At 55.5% G+C, this 17,623-nt stretch overlaps 1 protein-coding gene across 2 annotated transcripts; it reads right to left on the bottom strand.

Annotated features, from left to right (window-relative positions):
• Nucleotides 1-1,083: 1,083 nt before the first annotated feature.
• MTHFR (methylenetetrahydrofolate reductase) lies at nt 1,084-17,606 on the bottom strand. 2 transcript variants are annotated; one of them, XM_039509507.1, is made up of 12 exons: nt 17,461-17,606; nt 11,706-11,954; nt 9,981-10,219; nt 9,481-9,591; nt 9,080-9,273; nt 8,035-8,285; nt 6,932-7,066; nt 6,336-6,516; nt 5,554-5,736; nt 2,930-3,037; nt 2,502-2,621; nt 1,084-1,996 (listed from the first exon to the last, which is right to left on the bottom strand). In XM_039509507.1, exons 2-12 carry the CDS (start codon nt 11,942-11,944, stop codon nt 1,799-1,801), a joined length of 1,959 nt encoding a protein of 652 aa, XP_039365441.1. In that variant the 5' UTR covers nt 11,945-11,954; nt 17,461-17,606; the 3' UTR covers nt 1,084-1,798. The 2 variants fall into 2 exon arrangements, with proteins under 2 accessions (XP_039365441.1, XP_039365442.1); XM_039509508.1 differs by lacking the exon at nt 17,461-17,606 and adding an exon at nt 11,546-11,602 and having other exon boundaries at nt 11,706-11,786.
• Nucleotides 17,607-17,623: the final 17 nt, after the last annotated feature.

The following is a 17,623-nucleotide window of genomic DNA, read 5'->3' as shown; positions in this document are numbered from 1 at the left end:
ACACATCCCTGGGTGATGTGGCCTGGAGCTGTCATTGCTGGGTTCTTCCCCCACAGCTCCCCTCCTGGCTATGCTCAGGTGAAGGCATCTGTCTCCTCCCTCACCCCCAATGCACTGTGGCATGGAAGACATGTCCCATCAATGCTGCAGCATGGGCTGAGGTTTGGCCAAACGTCTCATTTCGCTTCATGCCCCCCCCAGTAGTAATGCTGGTGACGGGCACTTGTGCAGAATGGACCTGTCCCCCTGCCCAGCTACGCCCTGCGGGGGGGAAGGGGTGAATCCTTGACCGCACCAGCTGCTCAGTTTAACTAGACCTGCTTCTGCCTGAGGCCTGTTTATTTGTTGCGCTCAAGCCTCCCCAAGGATGCAAGTCCCCGGTTGTGGTGCTCAGGGCCCCAAGCCTAGAGGCACCGCTGCTAGCAGAAGCTGTGTTCAAAGCTGTGCACCCAGCACCTTGGAATGATTCCGCTTGGCTGGACTCACCCACTCCTGACTGGTTGGAGCGACAGTTCAACCGTGGTTGAGCCTGATCTTCCAGCACAGAAGATAACACTACACACTTTTGCAACACCGCTGGGCCTGTACCAACCATATTCTGATCATGTGCCTAAAACGAACCATGTTTTAACTGTCAGAGTGTTTACCCACGTACCTCGCCAGTGTAGGGATTAAACGTAGCTAGATCCACAATCCAGCGTAGGGCGGGGATTAGAAATAGTTCAGCCTGGCCTGAGCTGTGGGGAAAATGGAAAAGCTCACAGCCGACCCTCCATCATGTTGTGACACTTTAAGGTTTTCCTTGGATTACTATAAAGCATGAGCATCCACTGCTGGAGGGTGAAATCCCCAGCTCTGTTAGCCACACTGTAGCCGGCTTAACCAGCTCTGTGGCCCAGCCACACTGGAGGTTGTGCACACCCCCACCCAATCTGCACCTGTACCAGTGGAGGCTATGGGCTGTAAAATCCACTCCCTGAGCACACTAACCCCACTGCTAAACACCTCACACCTGGCCTGGCTGGCCCACCATTAAATGGTAAGTGCTGCCACCTCAGAGCAACCTCACTGTCATCCTTGAGCATGGAGAGGATGTTGGCATGACTCTAAAAACCGCTTTCAGCTGGGTTAGAGCTGAACTGACCTAAAATCCAAACCCAGTGCTGAGAGATTGTGCCCCCATCCTATTGATCCAGAAATGAGGCACGCTTGAGTGTCTGCTATTTATTAATTCATTCCTAATCACTAAACTAGAGCTGAAACTGACCTGGAGAATTCCCTTATTCCCGTTCCTTTAAAAAACAAAACACAAAGGGGAGCAGGGAGGTTGGGAGAAAAACTTGACCAAGTCTTTTAGACCCTTTAGTGTCCAAATACCCCAGCGTGCTGTCTGCTGCAGTGAGGGAGCGAGTCCCCACTACGATCACACTGAAACAAACCCTGAAGAGGACATTGGAAAAGCAGCTGGATCGTTTCTTAGAGTGGAGCCTGTTGCTCTGTGGGGAGGTTCAGATGGTTCTAGCTGCCATTAGCATATGAGAACAGACTACTACCTGGTTAGTTTGTAACAGACAGGGGCGTTAGGAAGCCCCGATGGAGTCTCGCTCTGGGAGAGACGAGCGTGTGCCTAGGGCAGAGCAGGAGAGAGAATGTGGCTCAATGAGGAGGCGAGCGCAGAGTGGTTGTGGCCTTGGGTGGAGTGTCTGGCTCCCTGTCCTGCGAGCCGGGCTCCTCTTGCCCCATGGCAGTTGTGCTGCCTGCAGTGAGCGGGTGGATGGACGGAGCGAGCAGCTGTGACTCACTGCTCCGTGGGACAGTTCAACAGCTCGAAAGTGTCCTCCATGACCTGCCACAGGCAGTTCTCCAGCGGGAACTCGTTGTCCACCAGGTTGACCAAGTAGTAGTTGTCGTGGATGTACTGGATAATCATGCGAGAGGGAGACTCCTCTTCGTACAGCTTAGCCCACTGCTCAATCCACAAAGCGAAGGCCTCATCCTGCCGGGACAAAGGCAGAGAGCTCGCTACAGTCACCACCCGCACGTGCGTTACGTTAGCTGCGACTCCTACAGCGTTGTCTAGGGCGGTGAGTCTTGGGAGGGGAGGCCGGAGGGAGTACGGCTTTGTGTCTGCCCCACTCCACAGCTGAGGAGCTGGGCATAAATCAATGCCGCCTCCGGCGTTCTAGAAACCATGTGCAGGCGGATTCTTGCACCAGTGCTGCCTCAGCCCCAACTGCTGTGGGAACTGGCACAGCAATACTGGGACTGGCACTCACATCGCCCACAGACCACAAATACATTGGGGGGCGGGGGGGGATCTTGCAGTCCTCACTCAGACAAAGCTCCCATTGCATGGAGTCCTTGTAGGCACTAATGTGGCCCTGTGACTGTCCAGTGAGTCTTGATAAAGAAGAGAGAAAAACCCCCAAACCAAACCCCACCACCTATCTCTAACCCCCAGGTGGGGATAAGTTAAGTGTCAGCTGGAGCAAGGCTCTTACCTTCCAGTACATGAAGCTAACTGGATCCACAACCGTCGGCTGAATGATCTCTCTGCCTGGGAAGATGCCCCAGGTCACGGCGTTGGGCTGCAGATCGGGAGCGTTGGTGATGTTTTCACCCTGCCAAGAGGAGGACGGGACATTGGACATTTCTAGAGAAAGATGGTCCTGAGCGGGACGTGGGTGCAGTGGAGCTGGACCATGGTGCAGTGGAGCTGGACCATGGTGCAGTGGAGCTTTTATGGGCGCTACTTCCTGAAATTAAACCATCAACCGGTGAAAAGCCAACGGCTCAGGAAGGAGCTGCAGGGAATAGCTAGTGCTGCTTCACCCTGTCGGATTACCAACTCCCATCTTCCTGCCCTGCTGGCAGACTTGCCTAGGCCGTGACGTGGCGGGAAGGAAGCATTGTCTAAGCACGCTCTTACCCGGACGTTGACAATGTGGTAATTCACACGGAGCTCGTACTTCTTCGTCTTCAGCACTTTAAGCAGCGCGGTGACGTTCTCGCTGGAGGTGAAGAATTCCAGGTATGCCTGCGTGGGCAGGAGGAAACAGAAGCCAAAACTCATTGCAGTGCAGGGATGGGAGGAACCCGTGGGAAACCCAGCTGTTGAGGACTCATCCAGTTTTCTGAAGCCCCAGCAGCTAAAATGGGAAAGGTACTAAGACGAATCCATCCAGCCCACCCCCTGAGCAGGCCCATACTATCCCCATTTTATCAATGGGGAAACTGAGGCAAGCCAGGGGGAGAGCTGGGAATGGCCAAATAAACGAAGGGCAGAAGTGGTGCTGGCCCCAAAAGTGCCTAGCACACAGAGGTAACGCAGGGCACAAGCCCAATGTTTTAATAATCCTTTGCAGGCAGCCTCTTACCCATCCTCCTAGCTTAGGTCCTTCAGAGCGAAGGGGTCCAAAATCAGGCCTCCCAGTGGGCTCTGCAGTAGGGGATGCGCCCAGGTAGCTAAGCCACAGCCTCTGCACCTGTCGTTCCAGGTGCCCATAAAGCAGCAGGTGCTGGTTGTTTCGAACAGACTCAGGCTTGACGTCTTTGTCCTGTGCTGCACCCTCGTTGGTAATTTCACCCCCACGGGCTGGCGAGCGATGCCGCGGAGGGTTATCCCAGCTGGGCTCTAATGAGGGCCCGACCATTCACAGCAGCACCTCTTTTGTCTGGTGTCCTCTGCGTGTGCCTAAGACAGCCTCATTCCTCCTTTTCCCCATTGGCTGCTGCTCTGGGCTGGATTCAGCAACTGCCTCCCTCCCCACTGGGCACTAGCTCCGTTTCCTGGCCATTGTGGGGGATGATTGATTTCCTTGCTCCTGGGGAATCTTTCGCCACTGAGCTGCATTTGCCATCTGCTGGCCCAGCGGCTTTAACGATCCAAATCCCTTTGAATTAGCTCGCATTGTTCCCCACCATGTGCTCTGCTCCCACTGTTTACCTTGATTCTGGGGGACCCCATCCTCATCATCATCATGATATTTTTCACTGCTACAGCACCATTCACTGGAGGATCTCAAAGTGCTGTCTCTTACACAAGACAGGCAAGGGAAATACAGAGATCGCTTCCCCAGCCACCCCTGAAATGCAGCCAGGCTCTGGGGTGGAGCACAGGCGCTGGCTGAACAGTGCATGGTAACACTGTGCAACTGCTCAGAACTGACAAAGAACAGCAGGCAGGCAGTATGGTCTAGGGGACAGAGTACTGGTCTGGGACGCCAGAGACCTGCGTTTGATTCCTGGCTCTGCTACTAGCCAGCTGGGTAACCTTTGGCAAGCTATTTCCCCCCTCTGTGCCTCAGTTTCCCCATTTGTAAAAGGAGGGGAAATGAGCCTTTGTAAAGCACCTTGAGATCTGATGAGAAGTGCTACATATGAGCTAGGCATCCCTCTCCAAGTGAAACTGCAGGGACAGAGTTTAGGGAAGCAGAACAACAACACGCAAGCTGGAAGCTGACCGGGACACTGGGAACACCCCCGCTCTTGTGGGCATTAAAGATCCCATGACTTTCTCATTGTTCTGTTTCCTCCAAAGGACAGTACCTCTTGCACCACCATGTGAGGCAGTGGCTTGGAGGGAAGAGCACCATCTACTGGATACCCTGCAGGCAGCACTTAGAGTGGGGCCTGATCCATGAGAGGATGGGATGCATCCTGGGAAGCTAAGTAGCACTCTCCATCCCCAGAGATGAAAGGCTGATAAGTGGCACTGTCTCTATTTTACAGATGGGGAAATAGAGGTTCGTGGATTAACTGGCTTGCCCAAGGCAACACAGCGAGTCGGTGGAAGAGCCAGGAGTACAGTCCAGATCTTCTCGGTCCCAATCTCCTGCCAGATCTTCCTGCCTCTTCTTGCACAAGACAGCAGAGTCACAGCAAGGAGCAGAAAATTCTCTTATTGGGCACGTAGCCAGATGCTATCACTTCCTGTAACGCAGGTTTTTGGAAAGTAACAAGCCGAAAGGTCTGGGTAGGAGCTCAGGGAATGGAAGCTAGACGTGTCCTTAGCCCAACAAACCCCAGCTCTGAAATAAACAGCTTTGGAAAAGAGGGTGAATGGAAGAGGCTGGTACAGCAGCCGTGGGATACAGGCATTGGGGTAGGACTACCCAGGTGCTGAAAGCCTGCCTTTCAGTGAGAAGCTCCATCTATCCAAGAGGAGATTGACAGGTGACTGGATCACGGTCTAGAAGTGCCTAGGGGGAGAAGATTCCTGATGATGATAAAGGGCTCTTCAATCTTAGCGAGCAAAGGCGTCACAAGATCCAGTGGCTGGAAGCTGAAGCTAGACAAATTCAGACTAGAAATCAAGTCCCATTTTTAACAGTGGGGGTAATTAGCTACTGGAAGGAAATATCTAGAGATGGGGTCATCATGTGAAGGTTAAAAAAATCTAGGCTGGATCTCTTTCTACACAGGTACTTCTAGCTCAACCAGCTGTTACTGGGCTGGATGCAGAAATCAAACAACGTTCTTTGATCTCCTGTGTAAGAGGCCAGACTAGATGCTAAGGGTCCCTTCTAGCCGTACACATCTATGGTTTGGTACCTTCTGGAAGACATAGCCCCCACTGGGTCCCCAGCCCACGATGGGGTCAGTGGACGGTTTGCCATTGATGTTTGGCTGGGAGTTGATGGTCAGGATTCCTCTTCTGTTCACCTTCTCCAGCTGCTCTTTCAAGAGGTTGGTTTCAGCAGCGAGAGGGTCGTCGTTCCAGGGCAGGCAGGTGACCTGCGGGAAGGAAAGAGGGTGAAATCCAAGGCCCTAGCCCCTACCATAACCTCACAGCACTGGGCAGCGACAAGACTCCAGTGGATAGGGACATGGCTGCCCACCTCATAGGTGAGATGAGCTACTGAGAGCACAGCCCACAAGTGCTCTTACCTCGCGCAGGCTGACGGCTCCCTTCTGGGTGCAAATCAAGACCCCAGGCAGCTTCTTTAAAGCCCTACACGGTCTAGGACAGCCCATCTCAGAGACCCCCTTCAAACCAGGGGTGCCTTTCCAGCGTGCGGTCCCCAGGGCGGAACCACTGGGGGCTGTCCCTTCTTACCAGGTGTGCCGTTATTCTGAAAAATCACTGGTCTTGGCCCTTTCACAGCACAAGGACATCTTGGTCCAGGCTTGTTCCTAGCTCTAGGTGCTGGCTCTCCCGTGCCGAGAGTCCCAGGAATGCCCTGACCCGTGTAGAGAAACGTCACAGGGTGCTCGATGCCTTTGAGAGGGCATGAAATAAGCACCATTGTCTCTCACTGAGCCAGCCCTCGTCGGGGGCTGCACTCTCTCCAATGAGCCTCCCCCTGCGTTCTCAGCCCCAGGCCTTCACTCACCTTGTGCCCCTCCCGGTTGGGCTCTCCGGAGATGTAACAGGTGAACACCTCGAAGACGCTCTCCTCGCTCATCAGCTCCTCGCCCCACATCTTCAGGAGCTCCTCCCGAGGCGACTTGCTCTTCAGGTAGAAGAGGTAATAGTCCTTCAGCTCGCCGAAGGCTGGCGAGGAAGAGTTCCCCCTGCGGGGTGGAGCAGAGAGACGGGGTTTATGTGCTGCCTGGGGTGGAATGTGACCTGCTTGACAGACTGTTCCAGCGGGTGGGGAAAAAGCCACTCCCCAAGCTGGGGAGAGAGTCGCCAATCAACCAGGGATCTGCACCCCCACCACGTTGGGGTCACCCACTCAACAGCTCGCTCCCTCAGGCAGCTCAAGCAACTGGGCACCACCAGAGAGTCCCCTAGCAAAGTATCACCAGATGGACTAAGTGACGGGACTCCGAAAGGGTCCTGAAATGAGTCCAGCAGCCTCTGCCTGTCGAACAGAGCCACTCTTCCATTTCAAGTGAAGTCGGAGCGGATGGTCCCATGACTCAAACGGCTTCCTGCTCCACTCGCCCTGGCTCCAGGCCCCTTTGGCTTGGGCCAGAGACTCACCAGCGGCCATTGGGGAAATCGTCCCATTCCTGAGTTCGGTGAATGTAGCTCTTTGGCCTGGAGGCCCAGAAAATAGGCCGGACGTCTTCGACTCTCCTCTTGGGGTGGGCGCTGACTGCCCAGGGCAGAGGCCGTCTTGGGGGAAAATGGAGATTATTAGGGTGGAGACTCCCTGTTTTGGGATTCAAAGCACTGCTAGTAAACGCGTTTTACGGGCGAGGCAGGGCTCTGGGGGAGGCTGACCAACAGGGGCTGAAGCAGGATTGAGAGACCTCACTGCATCCAGAGAGGCACCTCCCTCCAGAGCGGACACCTCTCCCCCATTCAGGAGATGGCGGCTCATGCCAAGGCATTCATTATCCCCCTCTCATGTATCCTCCCAGGCGGCTGGGCAGTTTGTTAAAGGCGAATTGCACAGATTAAATACACAGACGGGCTCCTGCCCTTTTCTGGTGGCTAGACAGGCCTGAAAGGTTTTTTTTTTTCCCCTTTAAAAATAGCAAAGAGACCCCAATGTTTGTGTTCCCCACCCTGGCTGAACAGCCCCCTGCTCAACTATTGAACATTTTCCCTATTTCTGCTGGAGATCACAGTGGGAGCTTACTCAGCACTTAACCCCAAGGGGTGGGGAAGATGAAAAGTTCTTCTCTCCCGACGGTTTGTCACACATTTGAGTTAAGTGTTTGTCCAAAAAAACCCCAACAACCCGCAAACAAAAGCCACAACAAACCCACACGTACACCACAAAACCAAACCCTGCCAATAGGTTTAAAGAGTCTGACTACAAACCACCTTCCCCTCAGTTGCTGCAGCTCTCACACCCTTGGTACTTTGAGGTCATAATCCTCTCAGCTCTCCAGTCATCCACAGAGCCCTCCAAGGAAGGCCAGATCTGAATTTCTAATGTATCAACACAAACAGAAGGAGAGGGGGACGGGGGCGGGGGGTGGGGGGGGGAAGGAACCTCCAGCCAAGGTTTACGGCTTTCTGCAGAAAGCAGTAATGGAAAGGCGCCAGCTCTTTTTCTTTCCTTTACAGGTCCTATCTATTGAAGGTGCAGCTGTGACAGGACAAAGATGTTCCAGGAGTAGCTCTCCGCTCACCTGGGATCCTCTTTCCAAATGCCCAGACGTTTGAGGATCTCAGTGGTGGCCACTTCTCTGTTGAGGGTGTAGAAATGCAGGCCGGACACCATGCCGCTGTCCAGCAGCTCCCGGCACATGGACACCGCCAGCTCCACCCCGTAGTTCCGGATGGCTGCGTCGTTGTCCTTGATGGGCTCAATCACTTCTTTGATCTCCTGCGGCACCTCGAGTTTGGAGAGCTTCACGAGCTGGCGCAGCGAATGGTAACCCTGGGCATGGGATACAAGGGGAACAGGGAAGGGGAATACCTGAGGGGAAGGCTAACGAGGCCTCTCAATTTTCAGGCCTATTTCGGCTCCCCAGCCAGTTGACAAAGTAACATCTGTACCAGGAAAGATCTCCGCTAGGGGAAGTCTCCTGTTATAGCAGTCAAAACAGGAGACTTTGCATCAGGACTCCTGGGTTCTATTCCCATCTTTATCACGGAGTTTTAGTGCAACCTCAGGCAAATCACTTGAACCTCTCTGTGCTCCATTTCTCCCCCTGTCCCAATCTTTAAAAAAGGGGCAGTATTTCCCTACTTCAAAGGGGGCGGGAAATTGAGGGGGTTAATTCATGTTTGAAAAGCACTCGAGATCTCCGCAGGCAAGGTGGAAACGTAAAGAGGAATGCAAAGCTCTGAGTCGCTGTTCTGTACCGTAGCATCCCGGCTGGTGCCTTTAGACTGTAAACTCTTCAGGGAAGAGACATGGTTATTGGCTTGTGTTTGGCCAATGGCTCCAGTTTACCAATTGCATCATGCTAGGTGTGTTTAGTGACATGACTAATGAAGACCCCTCGGAAAGGTGGCTCCCACCATCCTTCCATTACTTTGTCCTGCTACATTTTTGCTCTGCAGGGACAACAGGCAGATCCTACAAGCTACCAGTTGCCTCCTGGGGCGCACTCAGCACCCTCATCTCCCAGTGACTTGGAGCTTTAGTTGAGGGTGCTTGGGAACGGGCAGGATTTAGCCCAAAAATCCAACCATGGACCCCTCCTGGCAAGGGCTGGGGAATCTCACCTGTATGGGAAAGATGCCAGGTACAATGGGGCACGTGATGCCAATGGCCTGACAGTCCTTCATGAACGCAAGGAAGGTCTCGGACCTGAAGAAGAGCTGTGTGATGATGAAGTCAGCCCCAGCAGAGACTTTCTCCTTCAAGTGCCTCAGGTCGGCTTCGTAGCTCTCAGCTTCAGGGTGGCCCTTGGGGTAACCTTCAGAGAGAAGAGGAGAAGCTGAGCCAGGAGGCAGCACACTCTCTCCTCCAGAGCCTCAGTCACGCTGGGGCATCAAACGTCTGAACCATTCAGGTCCGAGTCCAGCACCCACAAGCCGTCGCTCAGTCTCGCCAGCACAGTCTGCCGATCGCCATGATCAGAGGCAAACCCCGCCACAGCTGGCCCATAAAAAGATGTGTTTACCTGCCACGCAGATGTCAAAATAGTCATCGAACTCGCAGCGAATGTGCTTCACCAAGTCAACGGCATAGTTGAAGCCTTCCACCTCTTCCTCCCACTCCTCACCAATGGGGTCTGCGTGAGGAGAAATGGAGATGGGTCTGACCTGTGTATAGCAAAGCTCAACCAGCACTACACGGGCCGCCCATTACTGAGAGGAAGGGGAAATGGAGTCTCCAAGGTCACTGGACCCTTACTTGGTTCCACCCATGGGCCCTTCACCTCCACCACCTGAGCTGGAGACACCACGCCTTCTGGGCTAAGGTTAACTCATCTCAGCCCTAACCCAGGAGGACTTCCCTGTCCTAGGACAACAGGGAGAACAGATTCAGACAGATGCTTAACCACATAGCCCCAGAACTGGGAGGGATGCTAGATCGCCAGGTTGGTTCATTCTAGTTCCTCCCACAGAGGAGTCGCTCACTGGAGGTGACGGTACCTCTGGCATTATCCCCAGGGCTCACCTCCTCGCAGCGCCATGATGTTCTTCAGCCCCAGATGCTTGGCCTTCTGCAGATGCCCTGTGATCTCCTCTTTGGTCTGGTTGCAACATGTCATGTGCAGGACGGTCTCCAGGCCACAGTAGTTGACAGCCGTGTTGGCGATGATCATGGAGGAAGTCTCCTTGTCTGAGCCTGGGTCCCCTGCTGGGTGCCAGGTCACGTCAATGAAGAGTGGGCCACCCATCCCCATGCGGTCGAACCTGCAGATTATAACAGAAGCAGTTTATGGCTAGACTGTGGAGGCGCTGTCACCCAAACGCCTGGGATATCGCACTCAGTGCCGGGCACCTCACTACCAGACAGCGTGTGGCAAACGGGAGGGAATTTGGACCAGAGCTGCAAGAACAGTTACTGAGCTGGAGCAGCCACCTCAGGAGAAGAGACCAAGAGCTAATTCGCTCCAGGTTGGTGAAGGAACCACTAAGGACCACGAGAACCTGGCAGAGCAACACCACAGAGGCGAGACCATGTTCAGGGAGAGCCAAAGGGGTGGAACTAGCAGTTCAGACAAGTGGGTTTTTTTTGTTTTGTTTTGTTTTTTTTTTTAAAGAGGGGGAATTCTAGACTGGATCTACCAGAAGCTTCCTCCCAGCCACATCTTGGAGGCTGTGGCATCTTCTTCCAAAGGAGAAGGTGGCAGGCCCATGGCTGTGATACGCATCTAGGGAATAGAGTATAATGAAGACTACAGGGAATAAGCAGGTGCTGCTGGGGGCCATTGGGAGGGGGAGGGGAACTAATAGGGCTAATCTAAGTCCAGATTCCAAACAGAGGCCTGCTCCAGATGCCAGAGACTCCCCTGCCTTCAGTGCTGCTGCACCTGCTTACGCCAGGCTGGAACCTGGCCAGGACGTGCAAAGCGGGGCCCTGCTATTCCGTTAGCACAGGCCAGAGGTTTTCAAACCACACCTTTCCCTTTGGACGTTGCCACAGTGACTCGTGACCCGAGAGGCCCTTCCTGCACGGGCTGGGCAAAAGGGGCAGAGCGTTCGCATTACACAGCACTGCAGAGGTTTGGCCTGGACACACAGGGAGAGATTCCCACCAGGAGCGGGAAAAGACAAGGGCCTCAAGCAGAGCATCTAGATGACCGGAAAGCAAGCAGGATTCCTTCCTTAGAGGTTTTTAAGGTCAGGCTTTGAGCAGGGGGTTGGACTAGATACCTCCTGAGGTCCCTTCCAACCCTGAGATTCTATGATTCATGTTGCCAAGGCCATGGGCCGCGCAAGACTAGACGAGCAAGACTAGACTGGTCCATCTAGTTTGGTCATTGCCAGGGACAGAAACTGATACACAATGCTTCCTGGAGAGACACCCATACACACCCCACTCATGCACCTACCGGACCCTGCACACTAAGCAAGTGGAAGATTCCTTTCTGTTCCCCTGCCTGACCCCACAGGGATCAGCTCAGACTCTGAAGCATGACAGTGGTTTCACCTTTAGCAGGATTATGTTCGCATACGAAATGATCCAGCCCCCTTAGTAATGGTGTTTAACTCTACGGGGATGCAAAGATGAATTACCTGGAGTCCATCACCCTTCTCAGCAGGGAAGCACAGACCCATTACCTGCTTCTTCACCTGGAAGGGAGACAGAGCACAGGCCTGAACCGGCTCTATCAGGCTGTCCCCCAATCACAGCCATCGCGCCTCCTCCCCGTTTCCCCCACCCCGCAGGGCTCACCTGGAGATCAGGTTGACCGCACCATTGGCCGTCCGCGGGGGGAAGAACTCTAAGGAGAACCACTTGTCCCCGGAGTCGTATCGCCGGCGCATCTTCTCCCGCAGCCGCTCGTGGCGCTCAGCATCCAGGACGGGGGTGGAGCATCGTGAGCTGTCCTTGGAGCCCTCACTGCCGCTGCTGCTGCCGTCCGACCTGGAACTGGCGCTCCCATTGCTGGCACTGTGGGGCTCGTTGACCATGATGCGCTCTCTGGGAGGGGGTGAGGGGAGGAGGGGGGGTGTCACTGCCTAGGGGGTGGCTAGGAAGGCAGTTTATGGAAGGCTGCTCTAAGCAGGAGCTGGAGGAGGGTGCGGGAAGACAAGGGGATCACAATGTAGGAGGAATGCATGGCGTATCCCTGTTGTCAACAGTCCACCACACCTGAAGATTTCAGTGGGGCTGGAAGGAGACTCGGGGGCTGTTAAAAATCACTCCACGCCCTCCCTTCCCTGAACTGTGCACCCATGTCTGCTCAATGGCTTTTAACAGTCCAGCAATCCCAGTGAGCAGTGATGGGATCAGAGAGGAGCAGCAATGAGGCCTGAGACCTGAGCAGGACAGCAGGGCCAGCTGAATGACCTTGGCGCCTGCTAATGCTCCCAAAGGCGTTCTGGCGGGGACGACAGTCCCTGCCTCCAAACTAGCTCCTGCAGGACCCTAGTCAGCCCTACTCAGCAGCTGCGTGTGGAGATCGGACTGAGCATGCAGTGATGGGGAGCAGGCAGTGGTGCCAGTCAGTGGGCCTTCTTCACCCCTGGTGTAACTCTGCTAAAGCCTAAAGTTAAACCAGGAGTGATTTTGCCCCTCATCAGAATCAGCAGGTTTAAGAGTGTTTCTTTCTGGCCTTTCGACCGCTTTACAATGTATTACCGCAGCGTCCTCGTGCAGCTGGTGAATGTCAGTCTGACCTTCTGGACAGCGACTGGGCTTGCCAGCAGCTCTGTCCAGAGTGGGCCGCGTCCAGCCACCTCTCTGGCGCAACGTGTGCACACAGCAGGGCCCTGCGGTCTCGCTGTTTACTCCCGAACCGCAATGTTTCTTACAATAGCTTGGAGGAGAGAGGCTAGATCGCTACCCCGCCCGCTCTCCCCTCAGAACCCTGCCATCAAGCCTCCCGTGTTCTCTGGCAGAAGCCAGATGGAAAAGCCCAGCACGGTCATCTAGTCCTAATGCCCTGACATGGGCCAAGCTTGTTCCCTACGGTCTGTTACCTCGTGCAGTGTCCAGTCTGGCATCACGAATCTGCCTTCAGCTGAGCACTCCCCCATCACCCAGCATTCCTTTCTAATGAGATTCTCCCCATCCCAGCATTCCCTTCTACACACAGCCTCCTTTTCCAGGCACTTCGCATCCCCTTCCCAATACACCATGCTGGGATGCCTGGATGCAAGCTAGGGAAAGTCCTATTCTCTGCCCGGGCAGCCAGAGGGAATGTAGTTACTCCTTGGGGAACAAGCTACCAGCCAGCCCCTTAAAAGGGGGATGCACTGATTGGCAAGTCTCACCTGAGCCTGGGAATGAAAACAGCCTGGCCTGCTGCTGGTCTTATAACAATATCAGCGCTGTGGGCCCAGCTTTACCGATGGGGACGCGGAGATGCAGGGACGTGCCCAAAGACACACAGCAAGTCAGCGGCAGAGCTGGGAACAGACTCCAGACCTCTTAACCCCCCATTCGGAGCGTGGCTTCCTGGCCTGGCCAAGTGTCTCCTCTCAGCTGCACTCCACCCGGTGCTTTGGAAAGAAGGAGCATGAAGCCAAGTTTACAATCCAGCTGGTCCCAGGACAGGCTGCTTTAACTTCTGACCGGTTTTGGAGGAAGCGAATGCGCAAACCCTGTACTTGTGGCACCACCTGTCCATGTCACCCAAACCAGCCACTGGCAGGCGGACTTTGCTCTCCCTTTGCTGCTTGCACGAGGGCTCAGGCTGAAAGGCTTTGCCTAGCCTCTGGGGACCTGTCCAGCTGGCAGGAGTTGTGAAAAAGGAGCAGGGAGGCTGCTGATGCCAAGAGGTACCTGGGCCTCCAATCTCTTGTGTGCATACAGACTGGATGTGTGTACAGAGCAGTCACAGGAACCCAACACCCCCGAACAATTACGACTGGAGGAGAAACAGCCAAAAGCAGCATAAAAACTCCAATCCTGGCCTTCAGTAACTGAGAAGTGAAGCCTGATCCTCTCCACCCCCAATCGTTGTTCTAATCCACAGCTCAGAAGTGGGCATTAGTGGTTAGACCAGTGGTTCTCCACCTGCGGCCCAGTCACCACACAGCTGTGGCCCATGTGACATCCTCAGGGCTATATAGGGAGTATAAGATGGGGCCCACAATGGTAAATAGGTTGAGAACCACTGGGTTAGACCAAAGGCACCGGGAATCTGAACTCATGGGTTCTCTTCCCAGCTCTGTGACTGAGTTGCTGTGGTTCCTTGGGCAAGTCACAGGTGTGCCTCAGTTTCCCTTCCAGGAAAGGGTCGAGGCTTCATTCATTAGGGTCTGTATTGTGCTTTGAGGCTCTTTGATGAAAGGCGCAAGAGAAGGACCATTTATGATTGTAAGCCTGGAAAAGGAGCCTGCAGATAAGGTATCTCCACCAGCAAGATGTCTGGCCATGTCCTCATCCTCAGATTCAGTACGAGCTTACGGGCAAGAGAAGCCAGACAAAGGCTGGTAACATGTGAGAAACAATCATCTGCCCAGCCTCTGCCTTCATCGTAGGTTTGGTTCGTTCCCTGTATCCATTTGCGGTTGTTGACGTGATTGCTTGGGTTTGCCAAGACAGCAAGGAGAGGTCGGAGAGCAAGGGCATTAGCCGGAGAGAGGAAAATGGCTCTCACAGCCTTGTGGGCTGCCAGGGAAGCAGGGCTAATGGAGTTACAAGGGGAAAGGGGGCTAGAGATAGAAAGCCCTGAGGCTGGGACTTGCTGCTCCCTGAAGTCAGGAGGTGAAAAGATTCAGAGAGGCACGGCTGCAGGCACCGACCAGGGGCTGATGCTGCCCTTTGTGTGGCGGTGAAAGAGGAGATAACGTGGCTTTCCTTCCAAGGACTGCATCTGGACTGCTTGGCCCCTGTCCACGCTAATCCGTCATTCATCCTAATAACCCCCCAGGCAAGTACAGGAAGGAGCACGTGCCTAGCTGCTCAGACAGATTCTCTCTCCCCAAAGCAGAGCAGAACCAACAACCAGAAACAGGGTGCAGCCGGGCAGGCTTGGGATGGACATCTACTTCCCAGCTTTGGGATGGGAGGTGCAGCAGGCATCCTCGCTGGAGGGGAGAGGTCCACTCTCCCAGGTCTCAGACACTCCTGAGCCCAGGTGCACCCCTCCCCTGTGCAGCTTAAGCCAGGCAGCCTAGCTCAGTGCTACTTATAGCCCTGGGGGGACGCAGAGGTCTTCCAGCGAGTACATCCACTCATCTAGAGATCTACCTCGTTTTACAACAGGCTACATAGAAAGCGCTAGTGAAGTCAGAACAAACTAAAATTTCATACAGACAATTACATTTCAGCATATAGGGCAGTATAAAGTAAGTACAATTATTTATATTCCAAGTGATTTATTTTATAACTATATGGTAAAAATGAGAAAGTAAAAGCAATTTTTCAGTAATAATGTGCAGTGACACTTTTTTGTATTTTTGTCTGATTGTGTAAGCAAGTGGTTTTTAAGTGAGGGAAAACTTGGAGGGTACGGAAGACAAATCAGACTCCTGAAAGGGGGACAGTATTCTGGAAAGGTTGAGAGTAATGTACAGAGCAAAGAAGGGGAGGCCAGGACTCCAGGGTTCTAATCTCAGCTCTCCCACTGAATGGGATCCCTCTGTTTACCTATCTGTAAAATGGGACTAATATTACCCTCCCAAACACACACACACACCCATTATTAGAAGTATTGTCCTTCTCCACCAGCGCACAAGGCCCTTTCCCCTACTTCCAAACTGACAGCTGCTGTCAGCCTAGGGACGCTGGGTCCATGCCACAGTTCGCCCACACTCCCCGATGAAGCTATCCCCGTGGGATAGCTGGTCAGAAAGATTCCCAAAAATAAAATTAAAAAGCCGAACATTTTGGGGGAAGCTCGGGACAGGGTGTTTGAGAATTTGCTGATTTATCAATCAAGCCATTTTGTAGGAACAGTTCAGTTTCCACTAAGTTTGGACAGATCCCAGGCAGCATTTGAAACCTGCATTGGCTTCTTGTCAGCTCAGAAGCTGGGCTCCTCACCAACCTGCTTGGAAGGCAGCGCTTGATCCACTGCAGGCAGCCTGGGAGCAGATTTCATTTGGGAAACACCATGGTTCAGTTTTCAAAACAAATATTGTGAACTAAAATTTTCAGGTTTTCATCATTTGGTGCCAATCCAGCACAGGGAATTTTTTTGAGTCTCCCTCTCTTTTTCCCTAAATCTCCCTATCCCCTGGTTCTCTGCTGTCCTGCATCAGGGCTCCATCGGGATCTGGGTGCTCACTCTCTGAGTCCGAGCCAGGCTGTCCCCTGTTCTTTCAGCTCCACCACTGCAATGAATCTGATCTTCCCCACCTATCCTGCCCCACGGATGGGGGCCTGATCTGAGGTCTCTCCCCCACGCACGCACCCCAAGCACTGGGGGGATCCGGGATTTCTCCCCCAAGTGCACCTGCCCTGGGGATTGGGGTTGATCTGGGGTCTCTCCCCCACACGCACACCTGGCCCAGGCATTGGGGGGGAAATGATCCAGGGTCTCTTGCCCACGCACCCAGTCCGGGGATGAGGGGGGGGCGCTGACCCGGGGTCTCTCCCATACGTGCGCACCCGGGGATGCGGATGTGGGGGAGATCAGGGGTCTCTCCCCCACGCGCGCACCCAGCCTGCGGAAGCGTGTGTGTGTGGAAATGATCCAGGCTCTCTCCCCCAGGCACGCACCCGGCCCAGGCATTGGGGGGGGGGGGGCTGATCCGGGGGGTCTCTCCCCCACGCGCGCGCCCGGCCCCGGGATGGGGGGGGCTGATCCGGGAGTCTCTCCCCCACGCGCGCGCCCGGCCAGGGGATGGGGGGGCGCCTGATCCGGGGGTCTCTCCCCCCCGCGCGCGCCCGGCCCCGGGATGGGGGGGGGCTGATCCGGGGTCTCTCCCCCACGCGCGCGCCCGGCCCGGGGATGGGGGGGCTGATCCGGGGTCTCTCCCCCACGCGCGCGCCCGGCCCGGGGAGGGGGGGGGGGGGGCTGATGCGGGGGCTCTCCCCACGCGCGCGCGCCCGGCCCGGGGATGCGGGGGGGGCTGATCCGGGGGTCTCTCCCCCACGCGCGCGCGCCCGGCCCGGGGATGCGGGGGGGGCTGATCCGGGGTCTCTCCCCACGCGCGCGCGCCCGGCCCGGGATGCGGGGGCTGATCCGGGGTCTCTCCCCCACGCGCGCGCCCGGCCCGGGGATGGGCTGATGCGGGGTCTCTCCCACGCGCACGCCCGGCCCGGGGATGCGGGGGTGGTGGGGCTGATCCGGGGTCTCTCCCACGCGCGCGCCCGGCCCGGGATGGGGGCTGATGCGGGGTCTCTCCCCACGCGCGCCCGGCCCGGGGATGGGGGGGCTGATCCGGGGTCTCTCCCCCACGCGCGCGCCCGGCCCGGGGATGGGGGGGGGGCTGATGCGGGGTCTCTCCCCCAGGCGCGCACGGACGCACCCCGCACCCAGAGGGAGGAGCCAGGCCGCCCCGCCCCGGATCCAGGTCCCCCCGGCTCTTACCCCGCTCTCCAGCTGTCTCAGCAGCACCACGTTCCTACGCGTGCCCGTTGCCACGGGAGCGCGCGTTAAATTCCCCTCCCCGGGGGAGGAGTGGCCCAGCGTGCCTTGCGCTCGTCACGTGACCAGGCACCCGGCATTGCCCCCGCCCCCGCTCACGCCATCC

Source organism: Mauremys reevesii, linkage group 21 (genome assembly GCF_016161935.1).
Source record: "Mauremys reevesii isolate NIE-2019 linkage group 21, ASM1616193v1, whole genome shotgun sequence".
Classification (NCBI taxonomy): domain Eukaryota; kingdom Metazoa; phylum Chordata; order Testudines; family Geoemydidae; genus Mauremys; species Mauremys reevesii.
This window is presented reverse-complemented; position numbering and strand designations above follow the sequence as displayed.

Bases quoted from the DNA above. Each gene is read 5' to 3' on its own strand.
- MTHFR (XM_039509507.1), bottom strand. From the start codon at position 11,944: ATGGTCAACGAGCCCCACAGTGCCAGCAATGGGAGCGCCAGTTCCAGG. The intron at 9,274-9,480 runs GTAAACACATCT...TTCTCTCTGAAG, and splicing joins TTTTGACATCTGCGTGGCAG to GTTACCCCAAGGGCCACCCT. The intron at 8,286-9,079 runs GTGAGATTCCCC...TCCCATGCCCAG, and splicing joins CTGGCATCTTTCCCATACAG to GGTTACCATTCGCTGCGCCA.